This window comes from Mytilus edulis, chromosome 4 (assembly GCF_963676685.1).
Source record: "Mytilus edulis chromosome 4, xbMytEdul2.2, whole genome shotgun sequence".
NCBI classification, from domain to species: Eukaryota; Metazoa; Mollusca; class Bivalvia; order Mytilida; family Mytilidae; genus Mytilus; species Mytilus edulis.
Window position 1 is genome coordinate 91,150,650 of NC_092347.1, and position 20,453 is coordinate 91,171,102.

General features: G+C 30.9%; 3 protein-coding genes across 6 annotated transcripts; 2 read left to right on the plus strand and 1 right to left on the minus strand.

The window, feature by feature from the left end:
* Positions 1-978: 978 nt before the first annotated feature.
* Positions 979-7,165, plus strand: LOC139521022 (heterogeneous nuclear ribonucleoprotein A3 homolog 2-like). The gene is made up of 3 exons (XM_071314190.1): positions 979-1,085; positions 2,967-3,319; positions 7,076-7,165. The coding sequence occupies exons 2-3, from the start codon at positions 2,968-2,970 to the stop codon at positions 7,081-7,083; spliced, it is 360 nt and encodes a 119-aa protein (XP_071170291.1). The 5' UTR covers positions 979-1,085; position 2,967; the 3' UTR covers positions 7,084-7,165.
* Positions 7,166-8,446: 1,281 nt separating this feature from the next.
* LOC139521021 (uncharacterized) lies at positions 8,447-12,804 on the minus strand. Of its 2 annotated transcripts, none has more exons than XM_071314189.1 (2): positions 12,120-12,804; positions 8,447-9,570 (listed from the first exon to the last, which is right to left on the minus strand). In XM_071314189.1, exon 2 carries the CDS (start codon positions 9,567-9,569, stop codon positions 8,520-8,522), a length of 1,050 nt encoding a protein of 349 aa, XP_071170290.1. In that variant the 5' UTR covers position 9,570; positions 12,120-12,804; the 3' UTR covers positions 8,447-8,519. The 2 variants fall into 2 exon arrangements, with proteins under 2 accessions (XP_071170290.1, XP_071170289.1); XM_071314188.1 differs by lacking the exon at positions 12,120-12,804 and adding an exon at positions 11,952-12,065.
* Positions 12,805-13,284: 480 nt separating this feature from the next.
* Positions 13,285-19,894, plus strand: LOC139521025 (protein AMN1 homolog). 3 transcript variants are annotated; one of them, XM_071314196.1, is made up of 6 exons: positions 13,312-13,378; positions 13,887-13,927; positions 14,457-14,632; positions 15,913-16,028; positions 16,388-16,604; positions 18,741-19,894. In XM_071314196.1, exons 2-6 carry the CDS (start codon positions 13,897-13,899, stop codon positions 19,077-19,079), a joined length of 879 nt encoding a protein of 292 aa, XP_071170297.1. In that variant the 5' UTR covers positions 13,312-13,378; positions 13,887-13,896; the 3' UTR covers positions 19,080-19,894. The 3 variants fall into 3 exon arrangements, with proteins under 3 accessions (XP_071170298.1, XP_071170297.1, XP_071170296.1); XM_071314197.1 differs by lacking the exon at positions 13,887-13,927 and having other exon boundaries at positions 13,285-13,378; XM_071314195.1 differs by lacking the exon at positions 13,312-13,378 and having other exon boundaries at positions 13,512-13,927.
* Positions 19,895-20,453: the final 559 nt, after the last annotated feature.

Below are 20,453 nucleotides of genomic sequence, written 5' to 3' on the forward strand. Positions count from 1 at the left end.
TCAAATATTTTTAATGCCAAGAATATACAATAACCAAACCAATTAAAGAGCTATATAACAAAAAACGACATAACCAATGAATGAACACAATGTTAAAAAAAAGGTAATTGGCGAACAGACACAATATCCATTAAGTCACACTAACGAGGGGTGTAAGAAAATCAAAGAAAAAAAATATTAAAACTCTTAATGTACAGTCAGCTTTAAAATGTACGGACATGAAAACCGTGAAAATTAAAAACGAAGAAAAAAACTAATTTATAACGATACTATTTTGGAAACTATACTTAGATATTACAGACTATAACTAATATAAACCACTAAAATACAGAGACCTCACCTCGAAAAACAATATGACAACCATGTACCATCGATAACCCTTGAATTGAAGGCTCCTAATTCAATGCATGCAAACACAGAATGTGGAGGTTAAACATGTATGTGAGTGCTCAACTATCCCCTTAACCTCGGACAATGGTTTAACAACAAATCAAGACAATTTTAAAAGTTGAATTGTAATGGCTTTACTCGTTTGACTAATACAAAGCATTTATTTACTGCTAAGTAAAGAAAAAAGATACAGGGTACAAGAATACTAAAAATTGAATAAGAGCTAGTTAAAATGAATAAATCATGTTAAGTCACTCCTGTTTTATATTCAGTTGATTCATTTGATTTATTTTTCTGATGCCGTTTTTAATTCTTTGATGTTACAAAAAGGACTACTAATTGCTTATAATGATGCATTATTATAGTAGAATGTTTGTTTTTAGTCGAATTGTTTACCATAAAATTCCATTCTCCGTCAGTCTTTGACTTCCAAACATTTATCTTTAGGTTTACTGTTTTTCTTTTTAAAAAAACCATGTCCTTTTCAATTTTGATCCATTGTTAATTGACAAAAACAAAAGTCTCATTTATAAGTTTGTGGTTTAAAACATCCATAATTTATTTTCCTTTGTTTATTGCAACATGTCCCATACATCTTGATTTTTTTACCAAGTGAACAATGTATATAAGGCGTTCAGAATCAACTATTCAGCACCACACTGTCATCGTATCGAAGCAGAACTAATCAGAATCAAGTAAGTTTATACATTTTTTTAACTGTCGGCAATGTAGTTTTTGTAAGAAGAAATATAAGCAAATTTCTGCATTACTGCATAAAATTTGTTATTTTTATATTACTTAAACTCGGGTATTTCTTTATCCCTTAAAGGACAAAATATAATGATGTTTCTTTAACTACATGGAATTAGTTTTATGTTTTCGTTGTTTCCACTAGACTAAGATCAGAAATTTTATTTTTTATAAAATAACCAGAAAACATTATTAATGAATATCCTTGTGTAGATGAATCATTCATAAACTTACAAGTACTATTCAAATCCTCCATATTATGAAATGTTTATATTCATCATTACAGTATTTGTTAATACTTAAAAATACGGTTTAGATATTTCTATGCTTCTTTCTACTAGGACACGTGTCCACAGGCTTAGATTTTGGTATTATATAAATATATGTTGTCCTCTGGTCTGTAATTTCACCAAATTTTTTTTATATTTCCGATCAAAACATTTTGACTAAGTGCGGATTAACAGAGCAGGTGTTGCATGTCTATTAGGATAATTTCAACATAACGACCACCCGGGTTTAATCCTTTTAGATCCATGTGATTCCAAACATTTTTAGCTTTTTACCTTCATTTGTCTTCATAATCTATTTATTTATATATGAACATCGGTAAACTACTGTTTTATCAATTAGACCACAAGCTGAGATGCTGCTGGATATAAATGTATTTTTACAATGTTTTAAGATATTTTTTAAACTTCTTCAGGTAGATGAAACTTGAGTGTTCCTCAGTGATGCGCATTTGTATGACCGGCCTTGATGAGTTCTATAAAATAGGTCAAATGAAATACGTTCTATTTTCAAGTAATATGATATATCGCACTCTTAATTTAACGTTTAAACTAGAAATGATATCGAAATTGTCAATGAGTATAAGTATCTTAGAACATTTCATTTAAAAATTGGATATCTATAGAAAGAACAAGCCATATAGACAGCGAATTTAGTTTAAAAGATGTTAACAGATTATTTGTCGGCAGAATACATCCAATTATTTTAATAAAACAGGTTTCAAAACGGTATATAACGTCACCAATAGTATACCGATGTTCAGTAGTCATAAGTCTATTACACAAATCCGGGTAACAAACTAAAAATGAGAAAAACACATAGCCCAAAAAACTTTTTTTAAACTATCAAAGGAAAACAACGTATTCATAAGGCTCGGTGTTGGTTTTTTTTAATTGTGTCATTTGTTTATGTGTTTGCTTTAGGGCTGCAATTTGCAAAGTTTACACAAAATAACATCATTTGAAATCTGTTTATAAATATTTAGTTATAAATTATAACTAAGTTATTCCATATCGTGGAAATGTTAAACATATAACTAATATTAATAGCAAGAAGCCCGATAACATTTAAGCATGGCAAATGGGCGTTTTTAAACAAAAAAAAATCGGATGTATTATAAAAACATTATAAAAAGCCTTGTACCATGTAAAATAAATGCTGTAGTGTATTTATGATATTGCTGAAACAGCTAATTTTATTACAAAAAATATAAGATTGCATGTTTGTACATGAAAAAATAGTATAGTTTGTTCCTTTTTGAATGCGTGGACTCATCACCTATACTTGTATCAAATGAGTTAAAAGGCTAAATAAAACAGGAAATGAAAAAAAGGATTCCGAAAGAATTTGCCAAATGCATATCTATGTCTATGATAGTTATTGCTGAACTACTACTAATAAATTATGTACCGTGAAACGATCGCTATCTAAATACAAGTAGATTCCATAAAAACGTCATCTTATTATCCGGGGAATACATGTGCAAAAGGTCTTGTCAGAAATAATATGGATGATAAAAACAATTTTCTTCTTTTCAGAATGAAGATTACAATTTGTCTAGTGCTTGCCCTCTGTAGCGCAGTCAGTGCCCATTGGTATGGAGGAGGAAACTATGGAGTTGGATGGGGAAATGGCGGTGGATGGGGAAATGGCGGTGGATGGGGAAATGGGGGTGGATGGGGACTAGGAGGTGGTGGATCATACGTAGGAGCCGGACACGTATATGTTGTTAGAGGAGGAGGACCATGGTATGGCGGTTATAGTGGTGGATACGGATACGGTGGATACGGGTACGATGGATATGGTGGAAATGGTGGTGGATACGGATACGGTGGATATGGTGGAAACAGAGGTGGATACGGATACGGTGGCTATGGTGGTTCTAAGAAAGGTAAGATAATGTTCTACTAGTATATAATATTTTGTTATGATAATTTCCTGGTTGTATATCAGTTAAAAATACTGGATAAGTCAAAAAGATTATGTGTGATTTGAACAGATGTAAGGACCATATATTACATGTTTCCTATAAATTCCTTTAAAACAAATGTTTTATTAAGCAAAATGTTTAAAAGAAATTAGCAATTTGTAAAAGAAAATATCCGTTATTGTGGTTATGGAGGGGAAAGTTGTAAAGATATGGCAATAATTGTGTTGGAATATTATTATCTAATCATACACTTACTTATTTTCAATACGCCTGTACCGCTTTGGTTTGTCTTTTTGACATTAACAAAGATAAGGACATAGTGTTATCTTACCTTTCTTTTATTGCTTCTGTGAATCATCAAGGATAACGCGCTTTCTAAAAATCATTGTAATCAACAATGTGTTGTCTTTGAATAGATATTATATAAAGAACATATAGCTCAGAGGGTGATAGAGTAGATTGGTACCCCGAGAAAACATTGTCAACCGCGGCGAAGTCAAGATTGACAATACTTTTCCAAAGGGGTACCAATCTGCTCTATCACCCTCTCAGCTATGTGTTATTTAATTTATTATACTTAATGTCCAATCATAATGGTCTTTTACATATTAATTTTATTTTCTATGACGTCACGTATATAACAACGTAAACGTTACAGGTATTAGAAAAAAACAACAAAAGTTAAGCATGATGTTATTTTTAGAATAACTAATCAAAGAATTCAAATAGAGAAAAATATTCAACGAGTGGCATGAGTTAATTATCAGTGTTGTTCGGTCACGAGTTGAATATTTTTCGATATTTGAATTCTTTAATTAGTTATTCTTTTGATTACATTGGCAAACGACTTTTTAAAGAAATTTAAATTAATGTAAAACATGTAAGGAACTATATCTTTTTTCTACGCATTCGCAATTTGTTTTGATCCGCCGTTATCGACGTCTTGACAACGCCTAATGTTTTATGACGTCAGAGAGTTAAATAACCACGTTTATTTCATATGTAAAATTATCGGTTTTTATTTAACTGGGAAACAATGTAATTCATTGCAACCAATGTAATAATTTTTTTTTTTATTTTGACGGTCAAATAATAAAATATGAGCCAAAACGTAGAACTTACGCCTTGTTTTAATAACTTGATGTAAATTCAATTCATTGCCCTTTAGATTATCGATTTTTGATTGGTCTGGACGAGAGGGTAACATTTAAAAAAAATTGTCACCCACTCAGAAATGTGCTAGAGTTCATAATGAACTGTAAAACATCGTTACATGTTATATGTCTTATACGAATAAAAGGACATATACATAAAGGTTAAGGGACCGTTCAATATTTATCAGATGGATGGGCCGGTGCATTCTTAATATTGTTTTATTAAAAAAGTTATCGCCCATCCTTTTAAATTCTGAAAAAAAATCCTTGCCCATCTAAAAAAATCTGTAAAAAAAGTCCTTGCCCCTCTAAAACTCTAAGACAATCAAAAATGATTTAGGTTCTTTTTCTATTTTAAAGTTTTAAATTGTTATGTCTTAAAATCAAAGAATAGACTTTATACAAAATTTAAAATGTGCTAGTTAATTCTATATGTATATATCTATGTGTGTATCAGAACCATACATTTTATTGATTTCAAAACCAGTATGAATGTACATGTACAGATTTGATTTTATATGTGCAGCCTCAAATACAATATTGATTTAAAATAAAGGAAATAATTCAAATTAAGGGACAATAACTCTTGGACTAGTAAACATATTATCATATACTGAATTACTAATTATTGTCCTAATAACAGAACATGTTTATAGTTCAAATATCAATGTCCCTTTATCTATTCTACTTTTCAAAAAAGAAATTTAATATGGTCTTTTTAAGCAAATATACGCAGACATGTTTTTGACTTTGATGCAGCCTTTTTAGCCTATTAATTAATTCCCTAAGTTTGACAGCTTAACACCAAACTATAAAACATTCTGGCATTCTTTTAGATCAATATATAAATGAGATAGCTGTACAGTTATATGAAAATCTAAGTTGATTTGAAAAAGTTATAAAAAAAATGAAAGGTGACCATCTGAACTTAGTCGAAACTTAAAATTGTAGCTTTTTTTCAACCTATTAACTAAATCCTTTCAATGACAGCAAAAAAACAAAGTACTAAACAAACAGCCTGGCATTCAGTAAGATCAATATACAAATGATATAGCAGTAGAGTTTTATGAAAATGCAAGTTGATTTGAAAAAGTTATGAAAAAAATTAAAGATGACTATCTTGAAATAACCAAAAACTGAAAATTTAAGCTTTTTCTTAAACCTTTTTTTATTAAATCCATAAGAATGACAGCAACACACCAAACTACCAAACAACTGTGCATTCTATAAAATCAATATATAAATGAAATAGCTGTAAAGTTTTATGAAAATCCATGTTGATTTGAAAAAGTTATAAAAGAATTTAAAGATGACTATCTGGATTAAGCCTAAACTGAAAATTTGAGCTTTTTTTTTTAACCTTTTTGTTAAATCCATATGAATGACAGCAATACACTAATCTACCAATCAACCTGGCATTCTGTAAGATCAATATATAAATGAAATAGCTGTAGAGTTTTATGAAAATCCATGTTGATTTAAAAAAGTTATAAAAAAAAATTAAAGATGACTATCTAGATTCAGCCTAAACTTAAAATTTCAGGTTTTTTTTTTTCTTACCTATTAATTAAATCTATATAAATTTAACAGCAATACACCTAACTACCAAACAACCTGGCTTTCTATAAGATCAATATATAAATGAGATAGCTGTAGAGTTTTAGGAAAATCCAAGTTGATTTGAAAAAGTTAGAAAAAAATTTAAAGTTTACTATCTGAATTTAGCCTTATCTAAAAATTTTAGCTTTTTTTTCTTACCTATTAATTAAATCCATAAATTTTACAGCAATACACCAAACTATTAAACAATTTGGTATTCTATAAGGTCAAAATAATCTAAAAGATAGTCTGAACAGAAAATTCTAGCTTTTTATTCCTTAATTAAATCCTTAAAATTGACAGAAATGAGCCAAGCTACCAGTTTGTTGAGACATGTTTTGAGTGCCCACAAAAGAAATATCCTACACACCAATAAAATTGATAGCAAAATTTTTCCTATAAAATATGTTCTGGCCCATCCACTAAATATTTTTAAAAAAGTTCTTGTCCATCCAAATATTTCCGCAAAAAAAGTGCTTGCCCCGCCCTATTTTGCACCGGCCCATCCATCTGATAAATATTGAACGGTCCCTAATGAGATAATAACCTACAATACAAATAAAGGCAACAGTAATATACCGCTGTTTATAAATCATAAATCAATTAAGAAAAAAACAAATCCGGGCTACAAACTAAAACCGAGGGAAACGCATAAACTATAAAGAGGAAAACAACCAAACAACAGAACACAGAAGTGCAACAAAAACAAACGACCAATCGAATGCAACATACATAGAAATGAAAACAATACCGATAACAGAGGGACGAAAGATACCAGAGGAACAGTCAAACTCATAGATAGAAAATAAACTGACAACACCATGGCAAAAGATATAAAGACGACAAGTTAACAAAGAAAAAATACTGATTTAAGAATAGCTAGAATTCATAATTTAACGAATTTAACACCACTTTTCAATTTACAGCACAAACTATTTTTTCAATTTACTATTTTATATTGTAGGATATTAGAAGTAGATTCCTTCCCGTAACGGACAACTGCTGATGTTCTTTTTGTAACATTTATTATATTAAATATTGTCGTAGCATTCAATTCATGTTGAAATTTTATATCCAAATTGATGATTATCTCTTAGACTGTAGCACACCTAAATTCAGCAAATATTTAATATCAATTATATTAGACATAAGACAACGGAATATGAGGATCCTGGGATAGGCGAAGACTGCAAAAATTTGTCTCAAATTGATTGATATTTATGTTGAATCGGATCGATTGTTTGATTGATTGATTGATTGATTGATTGAACGCAACTTTCGGCACTTTTGTGCTATTTCCCTGGTGGTCGTTTTCATGTGGAGCAGGATATGCTGCTTACCCGTACAGAGCACCTGAGATCAACCCCAGTAAAACAATTTTTTATGTCATGATAAAAGTTTTGTCTTGAACAAAGCACTAGCTACGAGATATATAAAATAGTAAAATATGATTTTTTTTTTCAATCATTAATGAAAGTGAAATGGTGAGATAATAATTCACAATAGCAGCCATTATGGTTCAATTTTGTCAAATAAGCAAAGAAACGTCAATGATTAATTGTTCACTTGCAATAGACAATAGACAATACTTTATTATTAAACCTCAGATACATAGGTGTACAAGAGGGCATCATTTACACATTAAACATATTTGTTATACTTAAACCTTTACACTTAACATAATAATGCATGCATGGCAAAATACAGCAAAATGTCGATTTATAAATGACCATAACATTCAAACATAAATCATAAGTATCGTGTAAGTATTTTTTAAAATATTTTTAGTTTTTTGTAAAGAACTACATGACAAAATATTAAAACCTTTGTTAATTTGTAGTCCGTTGGATTTGCAGTATAATATTGTGGTATATATTTATTTCTAACCAGTTTTATTTCCCGTGTCATAAAAAAGACATTCCGTTCTGTCGAAATTATAATTTCTTTATTAATGCTTAATTCGACACTTAAACCTGCTTTTTATTTCTTTGTTATGTATTTGGATATACATTCGATCCCTACAGTCATTGTTGAAAATAAACAACTCTCAATCTAAGTCACAATGTGTAAATGTAAACCATTATAGGTCAATACGGTCTTCAACACGGAGGCTTGTCTCACACCGAACAACAAGCTATAAAGGGTCCCAAAACCATTCAAACGGGAAAACAACCGGTCTAATTTATATATGAAAAAAAAAACGAGAAACAAAAAACACTTATGAACCACATCATCAAACGACAACTACTGAACATCAGATTAAACATGTTTTATGGCATTATCGAATGAAGAATTTAGTATGAAGTGTGGAGAAGTCGAACAACTTTATCATAAAAACAATTTAAACATTCTTTATTATAATTTAACAAGCTTGAGACAATATAAACAATTTTCTTCGATTTTCAACATTATTTACGTAGCCAAATTACATCTTGTGTAGGCCAGTTGCCCATACTTGACTTCCGAAGTTGTCGCAAGTCCTTTGGATTGTAAGGAATAAATGCATGTTGTTCTAGAAAATTTACAATGATTTGTCCCGAAGATTTGTTTCGATGAAATATCCATTCTATCTGTATACCTTGCACAAATATTTTATCAAAAAACTGATATGCTCTTTCTAAAGCCTTATGCTCAAATCCCTCAATGTCCATTTTAATGAATACTTTTGGAAATAAATTAATAAACGGAAGAGTCAAGAGATCGTCTAATACTATTGTAGAAATATTACTATAGTGTCTTCCAGAAACAGTTTTACCTTTCACTGATTTTATATAGTCTGCGTTTTGGTCAATGAAAGTTCCACCAAAGTTTTTATCGTCTGCTCCTAGACTAACAGTTTCGTGTCTTGACGAAACTGCATTCATAATAAGATAAACATCTTCGAAGTGTGATTGGTTCACAGAGGCACATAATTTTTGTACATTTAGATTTAAAGCGTCAATAGCAATAACCTTTCTTCCCAGTTTAGCAAATGATAGCGAGTATGTTCCCAAATTTGCGCCAATATCTATGAAGTTTAAATTTGGGTCTGATTCCATAAACTTTGAGATAGTTAAAATTTTGTCTTTATCAAAACTTCCAGTATTTATAATTCTTCTAGAAACCCATATATCCTTCTGTGGGTCGTGTACGTGAATTGGAAGATTACCAAACGGTGTCACCAATGTAGTTACCGTATCCTTATGAACACTTTTACAAATATCCATTCTTGGATGCCAAACTCCTAACAGGTCGTGACTCCAAACACAAATATTACGCCTTTCAGTCTTTCTCACGTTTAAGTTGTGTTGAGTGTTAGATTTTGAATCTTTGATCATCATCCCTATTGTATCAGATAAAGTTACCGTTTCAAATTTTGTGTCATCAGGTATTGATCCAGGACTAGTGATGATCATGTAAATAATGCAAAAGAGAAATAATACACCTATTGTTATACATATCTGTTTTATGGCTGCCATTCTGAAATAAAACCAAAACACATGGTCAAATGATTTAAATATATTTTCGTTCAACAGCATTTGTCATTTCAAGAATTATATGGTCAAACAAGCCTCAACTCTGTCAAGATTTTGAAACATCTCTCTCTCTTTTTTTTTTTTTTTTTTTACAATGTATTTCTTGCGCATTATACAATTTTGATCCATGAATGTAAAGATTTATATAAGTAAATCAGGGAGGTATGACTGATGATATATGATAATTTTTCTGTGAACTTATCGGATAAAGGGTTGCTTTGCGTTGTAATTAGAGCATGTAGGTAAATCAACATTAGATAATGAGATAAAACAAAACTGTTAAAAATAATATCATTGTCTTTTGCTTCGTTTCTTCTGTTACCCATTCTAACCGTTCGAACTTGTAATTTTAACTGTGCGCATTGCCATGTGTTTTTTTTTCTTTTCTATATTGGCTAGTACGGGGCGCCGAATGGAACTCTTATGGTTTTGTACAAAATTCAATTCTGTCATAACAAAATCACTTTTGTCTTACAAAACTATGTGATACAGACTTGTTTTATGAGAACTTCAATTTTGTGATTACAAAATTCATTTTTGTAGACAAAATTCATTTTAATTTTGTCAAATAGGTATGCAAATATAAAGTTATTTGCATACAAAATTGACTTTTGCAACAAAAGTTAATTTTGTGACACAAAATTCAATTTTGTGATAATTTTCACTTCTGTTTAACAAAAGTAAATTTTGTCAACACAAAAATAAACACAAAATTGAATTTTGTCATGACAGAAATGAATTTTGTCTACAAAAATGAATTTGTCATTACAAAATACAATTTTGTGTTTATTTTTGTGTAGACAAAATTGACTTTTGTGACACAAAATTGACTTTTGTGTTAAATTTTCACTTCTGTTTAACAAAACTCAATTTTGTCTACACAAAAATAGACACAAAATTGAATTTTGTGACAAAATCTCAGTTTCGTATGCAAATTAGTTAACAGAATCCAAACTAAACTAATTTGCATACAAAATTGACTTTTGTCGCCCAATTTTCAAATTAGGTAACAAAAGTAAAGTCTGTGTTACAAAAATGAATTTTGTCATGACAAAACAAACTTTTTTCCACTGAAAGATAATTTTGAATGACAAAATTTCAATTTGTAGTATGCTACAAATTTTGTTAAACTGAACTCATTTTTGTTGAACAAAATTCTCTTTTGTCCGTACAAAATTGAATTTCGAGTACAAAACCACAAGAGTCCCATTCGGCCCCCGTAGCTAGAGGTATGTAGGGAGATGGTTGATACCTCACAAAACATGTTTATACCCGCTCCAAAGTCAGGAACATCTGGTCTTTGTAAGTCATGGATTTACTTTTAATTTTGGTTCATTTATATATGTTTCAGAGTTAAGATAAAAAGAAGTTAAGAAGATGTGGTATGATTGCCACTGAGACAAATATCAAATAATTTGGATGTAAACCATTATATATGTCAACGTACGGCTGGGAATTGAACGATCAACAAAATCCATATCGTAACTATATTCAGCTATAAAAGGATCCGACATGCAAATATGAGAACCAATCCAAACGAGTAGACCAACATTATCCTACATAACTAAACAATTACCGAAAAACAAATATGATAGACACAAACGAACGACAATCACCGAATTAAAATTCCGTAAACACACATATAGAATGTGGCGGATCTACACAATTTTGCGATCGGTTAATCCTCCGCCGCATAACATGCGACAGTGATGCAAAATTCAATAATTATGTACAGCTTATTATACACACACTAAAATACCAATCAGAACAAATCAAATGAAGTAAATGTATTTAACAGTCTTGGAAGTCCTTGCATGAAAACATGCATGTCCTTGTGCATTACCAAGTATAATTATCGACCACGCGTAGGACCATAAGTTTTCATAACAGTACTGCAATAAATACTTAAAAAAAAAAAGATAAATGTTACTAGTTTACTGCCGATAAAAGTATTATTTAATTATCTCATTCCAGTGAGTCAACCATTGCCACATACAAAAAATCCCAATTCACCACAAAGAAACGCTAAGAATTGAAAAAAAAATACATCGAACACGCAAAACTGAAATACAGTAGGTCGACGAGGATTAAGTCGTGAAAAGCGAAAATGTTGGATAAGATAGGCTTAGCATTAAACGTCCCCATTCCTACCGAGGTTATTTAATTTTCGACCCAGATGGGATAGCATCATAGAAATTATAGCATGCAGTGAATTTGCATAAAGTAACGATGTTTTGTAAATATATATGAAAACAAACCGAAAATACAACACTAAATGGTACAATCATCATCGACTCTCTCTAGATATATATTTCTTTACCTTACCTGAACATGAACCGGTCATCATATTATAAAATTTGTAACGATGACACTGAATACATTGTGTAGGTACAAGGTGCGTGTAATCAAAAGTACACTAAACATGCTTAAACATTCTCTAAATCACTTGCTCAGTTTTAATTGAAGCTAAAGGTCATTTGATATTTTACTTACTTGCACGTGGCATGTCTAACAGATTTATAATAAATCTGAAAAAGAATAAATAGTGTACGAGGACATGACAACTTATTGTTTCATTGCCTGTGGTCATTGTCACTTGGACTATAAACATATTATCCATACTTTCAACAAAGGTATATATCAATATATGTGCATACTGGTGCACGCATGCCATTGCATGAAATGGAAATCAAATAGATATTGAATTTAAAATAGAAAATAGAGAATAGTGAATAAGGAGGGGGTTGAAGTATTGAGAGGATTATTATTTAAAAACGTTATATAATAGAATGAAAATTGCATGGAAAATCAAAGACCCCCCAGTCTGGTCTAAATGTCAACGTATATTTGTTCCACCTGACAGAAGTTCCACTGGAAACTTTGTTATAAACAATGTCATACATACCTATTCCTGTTGGAACAAATATTCTAGACCATTTATTCCGTTAGGAACATATACTGTAATATTTATTCCTGTGGAAATATTATTCCAGAATATTTATTTCTTTTGGAACTTATATTATGAAGGAACTTCTATTCCGTGAAATAAAAAGCTAAGGTTTGGTCGTACATATTAATAAAGCTCCTTTTAAATTTAAAACTTTTGATTTATATATACAACTGCTTTTATCTAATTTCGTTAAAACTATCATCTGTAAAATTATTAGAGTAAAGTACTGGCAATACATGTTTGTTATCTTATCAATAGAATAGAACAAAAATGAAACACTTTAATCGTATCATTGTCCAAACGATTTACTTTTAACCCCCCCAGGCCTTTTTTAGTACAATATTTTATGATGTACACAATCTGTGAAATAGTATTTTAATTGATACCAAATGTAACTTTGGATAGCTTCCGTTTAATCATGAAATTTTGTCCTTTTTCTAGACATTTTTTCATAAATGTGGACAAATTTTGAAAAGATAATATGTATATCAGAGGCAGATTTAGGGGGGGGAGGGGAAAAAATTGGTTGCTTATATAGGGAATCACTGAAGCGTGACTGGAGCGGGCCCCCTCTTAGGTCAGTCAGTGGGCCCCCACTTATGAAAATTTCTGGATCCGCCACTATATGACAATGAAAAAATGTCCTGTGAGACATTTTGTTGGTGCTCTGGATAAAGGAGGAAGATACAGGCATACATATATATCATGAAGCGTACCGATAACGGTGTCGGATTAGAATTTGTCTTTTACTTCCGTTTTTTTTTTTATTGTAAACAATAACAAATTATGCAGCTTTCTGCAGGTACGTGTAGTAAATTAGGGAATAACAACATGCATTTAAAAATTGCAAAGGAACGAAATACAATTCAAACTGCTGTGACTGTCTCACTTTATTCCATTCACATATGTTTTTCAATAACTTGCGTCATCTATATAGAGTCTCGCCGGATATTTCATAACTACGTGATATTCCAAAGTTTAATGCACGTTCTGTGAATTATTACATGTATATGTTTCAGGGTTATTTCACCACAACGTAATATCCAAGTGCTACACTGTGAACAAATGCATGTAGCATTATCCATAATTTAAAATCATATATATATATATATAATATATGTAAAATTAATCGACTGATAGAAGCAGACTTGATATTTTTATCAAAAGATTTTTTAAGCGGTACACAGAGATCTATAATATAATATGTTGAGTTCAGTTGATGTAAATGACATACAAGAACACTCCACTAATTCCAAAACCAATGATGAAAAAGAATGTCGTCTTTCTAAAAGACTTTGTTATATCTTAAGATATGGAGCCATGAAAGAAGGATTGGAAATTTTTGAAGGAGGTTTGTAATTAATTCTTTTATAACTTAGTTTGTCCATTATTCAAAATTTTGAGTAGACTACAGGAAGAAAATGAAGAAATGATTTTACATTTCAAAACTTGAGAATTTTTTTTGTGGGATTGTAAAAAAAAAAGTGTACTTAGCTATAGTGTGTACATATACATGTACATATGTATATAACAAAATTTAAGGGGAGATTATTAAAACATTATAATTAACTTATATAACATGTATAAGTATATTGTATTACTTCTTCAAGTAAATAAAGATTACTTGTACTAGTAGTACCCCTGACTATGTAACTTTCGTTGATGACATGCTAAATTACAAATGAATATAATACTTGAACTTCAATGCAATATGAACATGTATGTATACATTGTTGTACAATGTACATGTACAAATGTAGCCCTTTATTTAATTACAAAATGTACATGTTTTTACATTTATTCCTGTCATGCCTGTAAAATCTGAACATGCTATAGAGGGATTTGTATAATGTATTCAAAATCTATGTATTAAATTTCAGGTTTTGTTGATGTGTCTCAGATGATGGAATTAGACATGATGAAACATCACTCTCTAGAAGATGTTTTGCAAAAGGTAGAAACATCCCTATCTCATAGAGGTGCCAAAAGATTTGAATCAAAAACAGAAAACAGCAAAACTTTAATTAGAGCATGCTTCTGTCGTAATTTTGAACTGGTATGTATTTAGGTAAAATGTACATTATTAAGTTATAAAATTCTGTCTGTATATATTATTTGGTCATACATATAATCAGTTTAAAAGGAGACATATTGGTATTGGATTTTGAAAATAAAAAATGTGTTTGAAACTGCTGATATATGCACAGTGATGGATTCAAGGGTTAGGGAGCTAGATCGAGATGGACATGGAATGAAGAATGTTTCATTTTTCCAGTAAACATGGTAAAGATGTACATTTAAAAAAAATGTTTTTTATTTATTTTTGTTATAAATCTAATTATGCTCTAATCGAATCCAAGACAAATCGCCTCACTGGCAAATCGCCTCACTGGCAAATCGCCCCACTCCTAATCGCCCCACTTTTTCACAAACTCGCCCCACTTTATAAAAAATCACCCCACTCTTGTTTACTAACTCGCCCCACTTATGAATAAGGGTAAAATCCCGCTGAAATAAGGTTTGCCAACTAGCCCCACTTGGGACAAATAGATAAACCACAATGAATTTATTAGTGTCAACTCGCCCCACTTATGAAAAAAAATGCAATCCCGTTGTATATCTATGTCCCTGCCCCACTTCAATACCTATGAAAACCTTGGTGAAGTGCTATAACATCAAATTGGTATTCTGTGAAAATCAGTTTTCATTTAAGTGGGGCAGAGACATATATGTCTCTGAGTGGGGCTAGTTGGGAGTCCTGAAAATTATATATTGAAGTAGATTTTACCTTTTTTCAATAAGTGGGGCGAGTTGACTGGGGAAAAATTCACGGGATTTAACCCTTTTCACAAGTGAGGCTATTTTTTAAAAAGTGGGGCGAGTTGGTAAACCCGTTTGGGGTGATTTTTTTAATAGTGGGGTGAGTAGGTGAAAAAGTGGGGCGATTTGGTGTGGGGCGTTTTGCCAGTGGGGTGATTTGTCCTGCTTCCCTCTAATCATGCAATAGAAATCAATAAATCCAACTCTAAGACACTATATTTAACAATGTTTAATATGTATACAGAGATGAACATGTAATTGAAAGGGAAACAATAAAATCATCAGAATCACATTGTAAGTATATTGTCAAGAGTGATTTACTGTATACTACATATTATATGGAACTATTTAAGATTATTAAAAACTACAAAATAATATACATTCCATTGTAGGTACATATATCAGGCAAAACAATAGTAAATTGTTAAAGATTTTGAAAAGCATATATACATGTACATTTGTTGATAAAGTTAATAGTTTCTTTGTTATTGGTTGATTTATTTTATATATTTGTAGAGCACATACCATGAAGGTTCTAATGTACCAACACTACTGGCTAATTGTTTAGACCATATAACTTCTAATATAAATATGTATGATCTTGAAGACTTTCCTGATGAGTATTTGATAAAGTGAGTATATGATCTACTGCTAGATATAGAGACAGTATTAAACTTGTAGTCAGGTGAAGGGATTTGTTTTGCTCCATGTTGAAGGCCTTACTGTGACTTTTAGATATAGACTTTTTCATAGCAGTTTGATTTAAATTACAAATGAAGGGAGACGTATGTCAGAATTTTTAACATTAAAAAATGCATTTCGCTCTAAATTTGTATTAAAAAGACTTACTGTCACTTTGAGACGAAAAACAGTAATAAATGCTGTTCCTTTGCTTTTTGTGTGTTTTGCTGTGCATGTACTGATTTTGTGTAATGGATATATACCCTTTATTGTTTCTTGGCTTTTATTTGATTTCTTTAAACTTTAACAGTAAGATGATTCATCGACTCAAAAGACAAAAGAAATTGAACAACTCAACATTACGACAGTTACTTGTTCCTATCTTGGAACACCTTGACCTTGATGGTGTGTATGTAACAGAGGGCACTATCAAATTAATATGGAGGTCATGTCCTAATCTGAAGGTCATTAGTTTGAAAGACTGTGGATATGTGTCAACAGACAATTTAATGGAACAATTACTTAAGGTTAGTAAAATTCTCACTAAAGGATTTTGTTAAAAAAATAATAATACTAAAACGGTCTTGTAACAAACAAGCAAAACAGCACTATTGCTGTTGTTCAGTAATCAAAGTAAAATAAGATGTTTGCTGACAATTTGAATTGATGAAACTGATATGTCATAGAATATACAGAAAGGAACGAAAAATGAATTTATGAATGCACCATCAGCAATCGCCAAAGTTAAGTTCATATTAGCTGTGAGAAAGTTTAAAAAAAAAAATCAATATGGTGAATATGAACCACAGGCACTTGTTTCTATCCATTGGAAGACCCACTATCAACGTACATTTACGAGAAGGTACCCAACTACTTTTTTCACCTCTCCGCTTAAAACACTTATTTCTCTGTCAATTCAGTCTCAAATTTCTTGTCCCATACACCATTCGATTCATAAAAAGTTTTTCTTTCAGATGATATGCATTGTATTTACCCTTAGATTACCCCTTTACCCCCAATACACAAGATTTGACAATAAATTTTCATGTTATCGTTTTAGTCCTCCTACAAAATACAACAACAACCGGTTTGAAGCAGTTAAATTTAATACCGCTTGTGATTAGTCGGTTCATAGTTCATAGGTCATTCACTCTCTAGATTTTACTTTAATCATTTGTGACTCTTTAGACTTATCTTTCACTGTTTTATGCAAATTATCTAATACGGAAGTTGTTGTATTTTGTAGGAGGACTAAAAACGATCACATGAAAATTTATTGCCAAATCTTGTGTATTGGGGGTAAAGGGGTACTCTAAGGGTAAATACAATGCATATCATCTGAAAGAAAAACTTTTTATGAATCAAATGGTGTATGGGACAAGATTGAATTTATTTTGAAAGTCTGTAATATGAAGGTTTTGCTACAAGTATCACATAAACTTAACATTTTCAATGATCCATGAAAATTAGGTCACAGTCAAATGAACCATGCCAGACAGTCATAATCATTGTACAGCTTACAATCATTCTATACATCAAATATATATAGTGGTCCTATTGCTTATGGTTCCTGCGAAACAGATCAAACTTCAAAATCTTAACATCGACCAATGAACCATGAAAATGAGGTCAGGGTCATATATGAACCCTGTCAGAAAGACATATACATCTTACAATCAATGCATATAACAAATAAAGTTGACCTATTAATCATAGTATCTGATTAACTGACAATACTCTGAAAATATATCATCAACCTATAAACCATGAAAATGATGTAAAGGCAGATGAGTCCTGCCAGACAGACATTATACAACTTACAATTACTCATACACTAAATACAATTAAGGTATTACTAAAATTACAATGTATTAAAACTAACAAAATCATGAAAACTGAACTTTGATCAATGGGCCTTGAAAATGAGGTCAAGGACATATGAAACCTGTCAGACAGACATGTACAAAATGTACACCTTTCAGTCATTCCACACACAACATATAATGGACCTACATGTATAGCTACTGCTTATAGTATCTGAAAAATAAAAGAACCACAGAAACTAAACAAACCTAAACATTGTCCAATGAGCAATGAAAATGAGGTCACGGTATGAAAACTGCCAGTCAGCCAAGAATACCCTAAAATCATTCCATACACCAAATATAGTTGACCCATTGCTTGTAGAGTCTGAGATACGCATGTGACCAAGAAAACTTAACCTGGATCACTGATCTATGAAATGAGGTCAAAGTCAGATTGACCCTGTCTAATAGACATCTAAACCTTGCAAGGAATCAATATACAAAAAAATATATATTTTATTACTCATAATAAGTGAGTATTTTACATGACAAAAAAAATATTTCAAGAATTCACTGAACCATGAAAATGAAACCAAGGACAATGAATAATGACCAACAGAAACTATGTTTCATAAGGATGTAAGGTATCTACATACAAGGTATGAAACATTCATGTCTTCTACCTTCTGGCATATAAAGCTCTAAACAGTGTACAACTTCACTTCAAGATTGTAGTCCCTAAGTTTGGCATTCTGCGTGGAGGTGTTCGTCTCTCATTCAATTTAGTCACCTGTGCATATGTAGAAAAATAATGTAAATGTATTTGTTCCTTCATTTAGTTAAACTTTATCATTTCAGAATTTGCCAAGCTTGGAATCGATTAATTTGTGTGCATGTAAACATTTAACAGACAGAACATTAAAGGCTTTGTGTAGATACAGTAAAAACCTGCGACAGTTAAATCTGAGTTGGATACGGACCATGTCTGAAAAGGCGATAATAGATTTAATGATTAAATGTACACAACTAAAACATTTAGATATATATGATCATAAGATATCTCCAGAGGGAAGGAGATGCATGGTTGACATTGCTAAACCTCGAGGATTGACTGTGGTATTGAAAGGATTAAATGATCAACAAGTAGCACCAGCAAACCCCTGCCTTATGTTACCCAATTTTGGATTAACATGGTAAAGGAGTTTTGATTTGGTTTTTTTAAATGATTGCATGTATGCTAAATTTGGCCACCAAGTGAATATTTTCATTTTATAATGATGTAAAAGATGTACTGTTACTACAGTTTACAAATAAAGCTTTTATTTTATATCATAAAATAAAAAATAATTATGTAATCTGACATACATTTGTAAGCACAGTCAGATTAATCACTTGTTGTGTATATTGTTTAAAGAAACTAAATTGTTGCAAGGAATATTGAAATTAAATTCTAATTGACACCTAAATTAAGGTGGTACCTAACACAACAGGGAGATAACTCTGTAAAATCAGCTAAACGTTTTAATTACGTTGTGTTGTTTAGGGAATATTAAGCTTCTCAATGATCAAAATAAGGGTTTGTCAAACTGCTATATAACCAGTGTAATTTTCTGATAAAATGGTTGGTTCAAATTTTTTAAAATTTTTATATTTTTGTTAGAGGGTCAAAGTAAATACTTTGTCAAAATTTTATGAAAATTAAACGAGCCAAATTTATTTTAGTGAAGGTGTTGGGTACCACCTTAATTGAAACATACATGTATGATTGCTTTCTGCAAAAATATGACTTTGCAAAGAAAATTTACAAAAAAAAATTCAACATGTATTGAAAATTTAATTTAAAGTTATATTTGCCACTACATGTATCAGGAAGTGTAAGAATTGTTGTGTTGCATTAATGTGATTATGAATCTGTGATATTGTTTCTATATTTTATATTATATTATACATGTTGTTATAATGATTATTGTTATAAAATATTTGGGTAATAAACATTTTTTTTATGATTTTAATCAATTCTTTTTCCTGATGCCAGAAAGTTATGTAAAATTGTGCTAATACTTAACCATTATTGTTAATCTATGATTGCCCTTGTACCTTGAATAGATAAAATGTGTACAGTTCAGGGGACATTGGTATTCTGTTCTCTTATTGACATTCTTATAAGTTTGATTAATGTATATGTTCACTTTCTTTTTAATTGCGTAAATTGATGGAACTTTCAAATAGCAAATAATTTCAAACTAGTGTTCGCTACCTCTCTGAAGCATGCAGAATAAATGAGTAAGATCAACGACTTGGTTGGCTTGAGTCAGAATTATGTGTTAGAGTAGGGTGACATGTCTTTCTGATAGCTATTGCCTTGTGAACTAGCACGTTATACATCGACTGACTATCCTAGTCATTAAGTTTTGAGTGTAACACCCAGTTTAGCAAAAGGTACATGGGTTTTGTAAAGTTGTGACGCTTGGATTTCAAAGGTTTTCTGATGACTGCCAATATTGTTCTACTGTTAAAATTTTGAGCTGGTAGTTGTTGTGTAAGTTGAGCTGCTGTATAATATGACACCTC

Coding starts and splice junctions, on each gene's coding strand:
- LOC139521022 (XM_071314190.1), top strand. CDS start 2,968: ATGAAGATTACAATTTGTCTAGTGCTTGCCCTCTGTAGCGCAGTCAGT.
- LOC139521025 (XM_071314195.1), top strand. CDS start 13,780: ATGTTGAGTTCAGTTGATGTAAATGACATACAAGAACACTCCACTAAT. Junction 13,928..14,456: donor ATTGGAAATTTTTGAAGGAG/GTTTGTAATTAA, acceptor ATTAAATTTCAG/GTTTTGTTGATGTGTCTCAG. Junction 16,605..18,740: donor TAATGGAACAATTACTTAAG/GTTAGTAAAATT, acceptor TTATCATTTCAG/AATTTGCCAAGCTTGGAATC.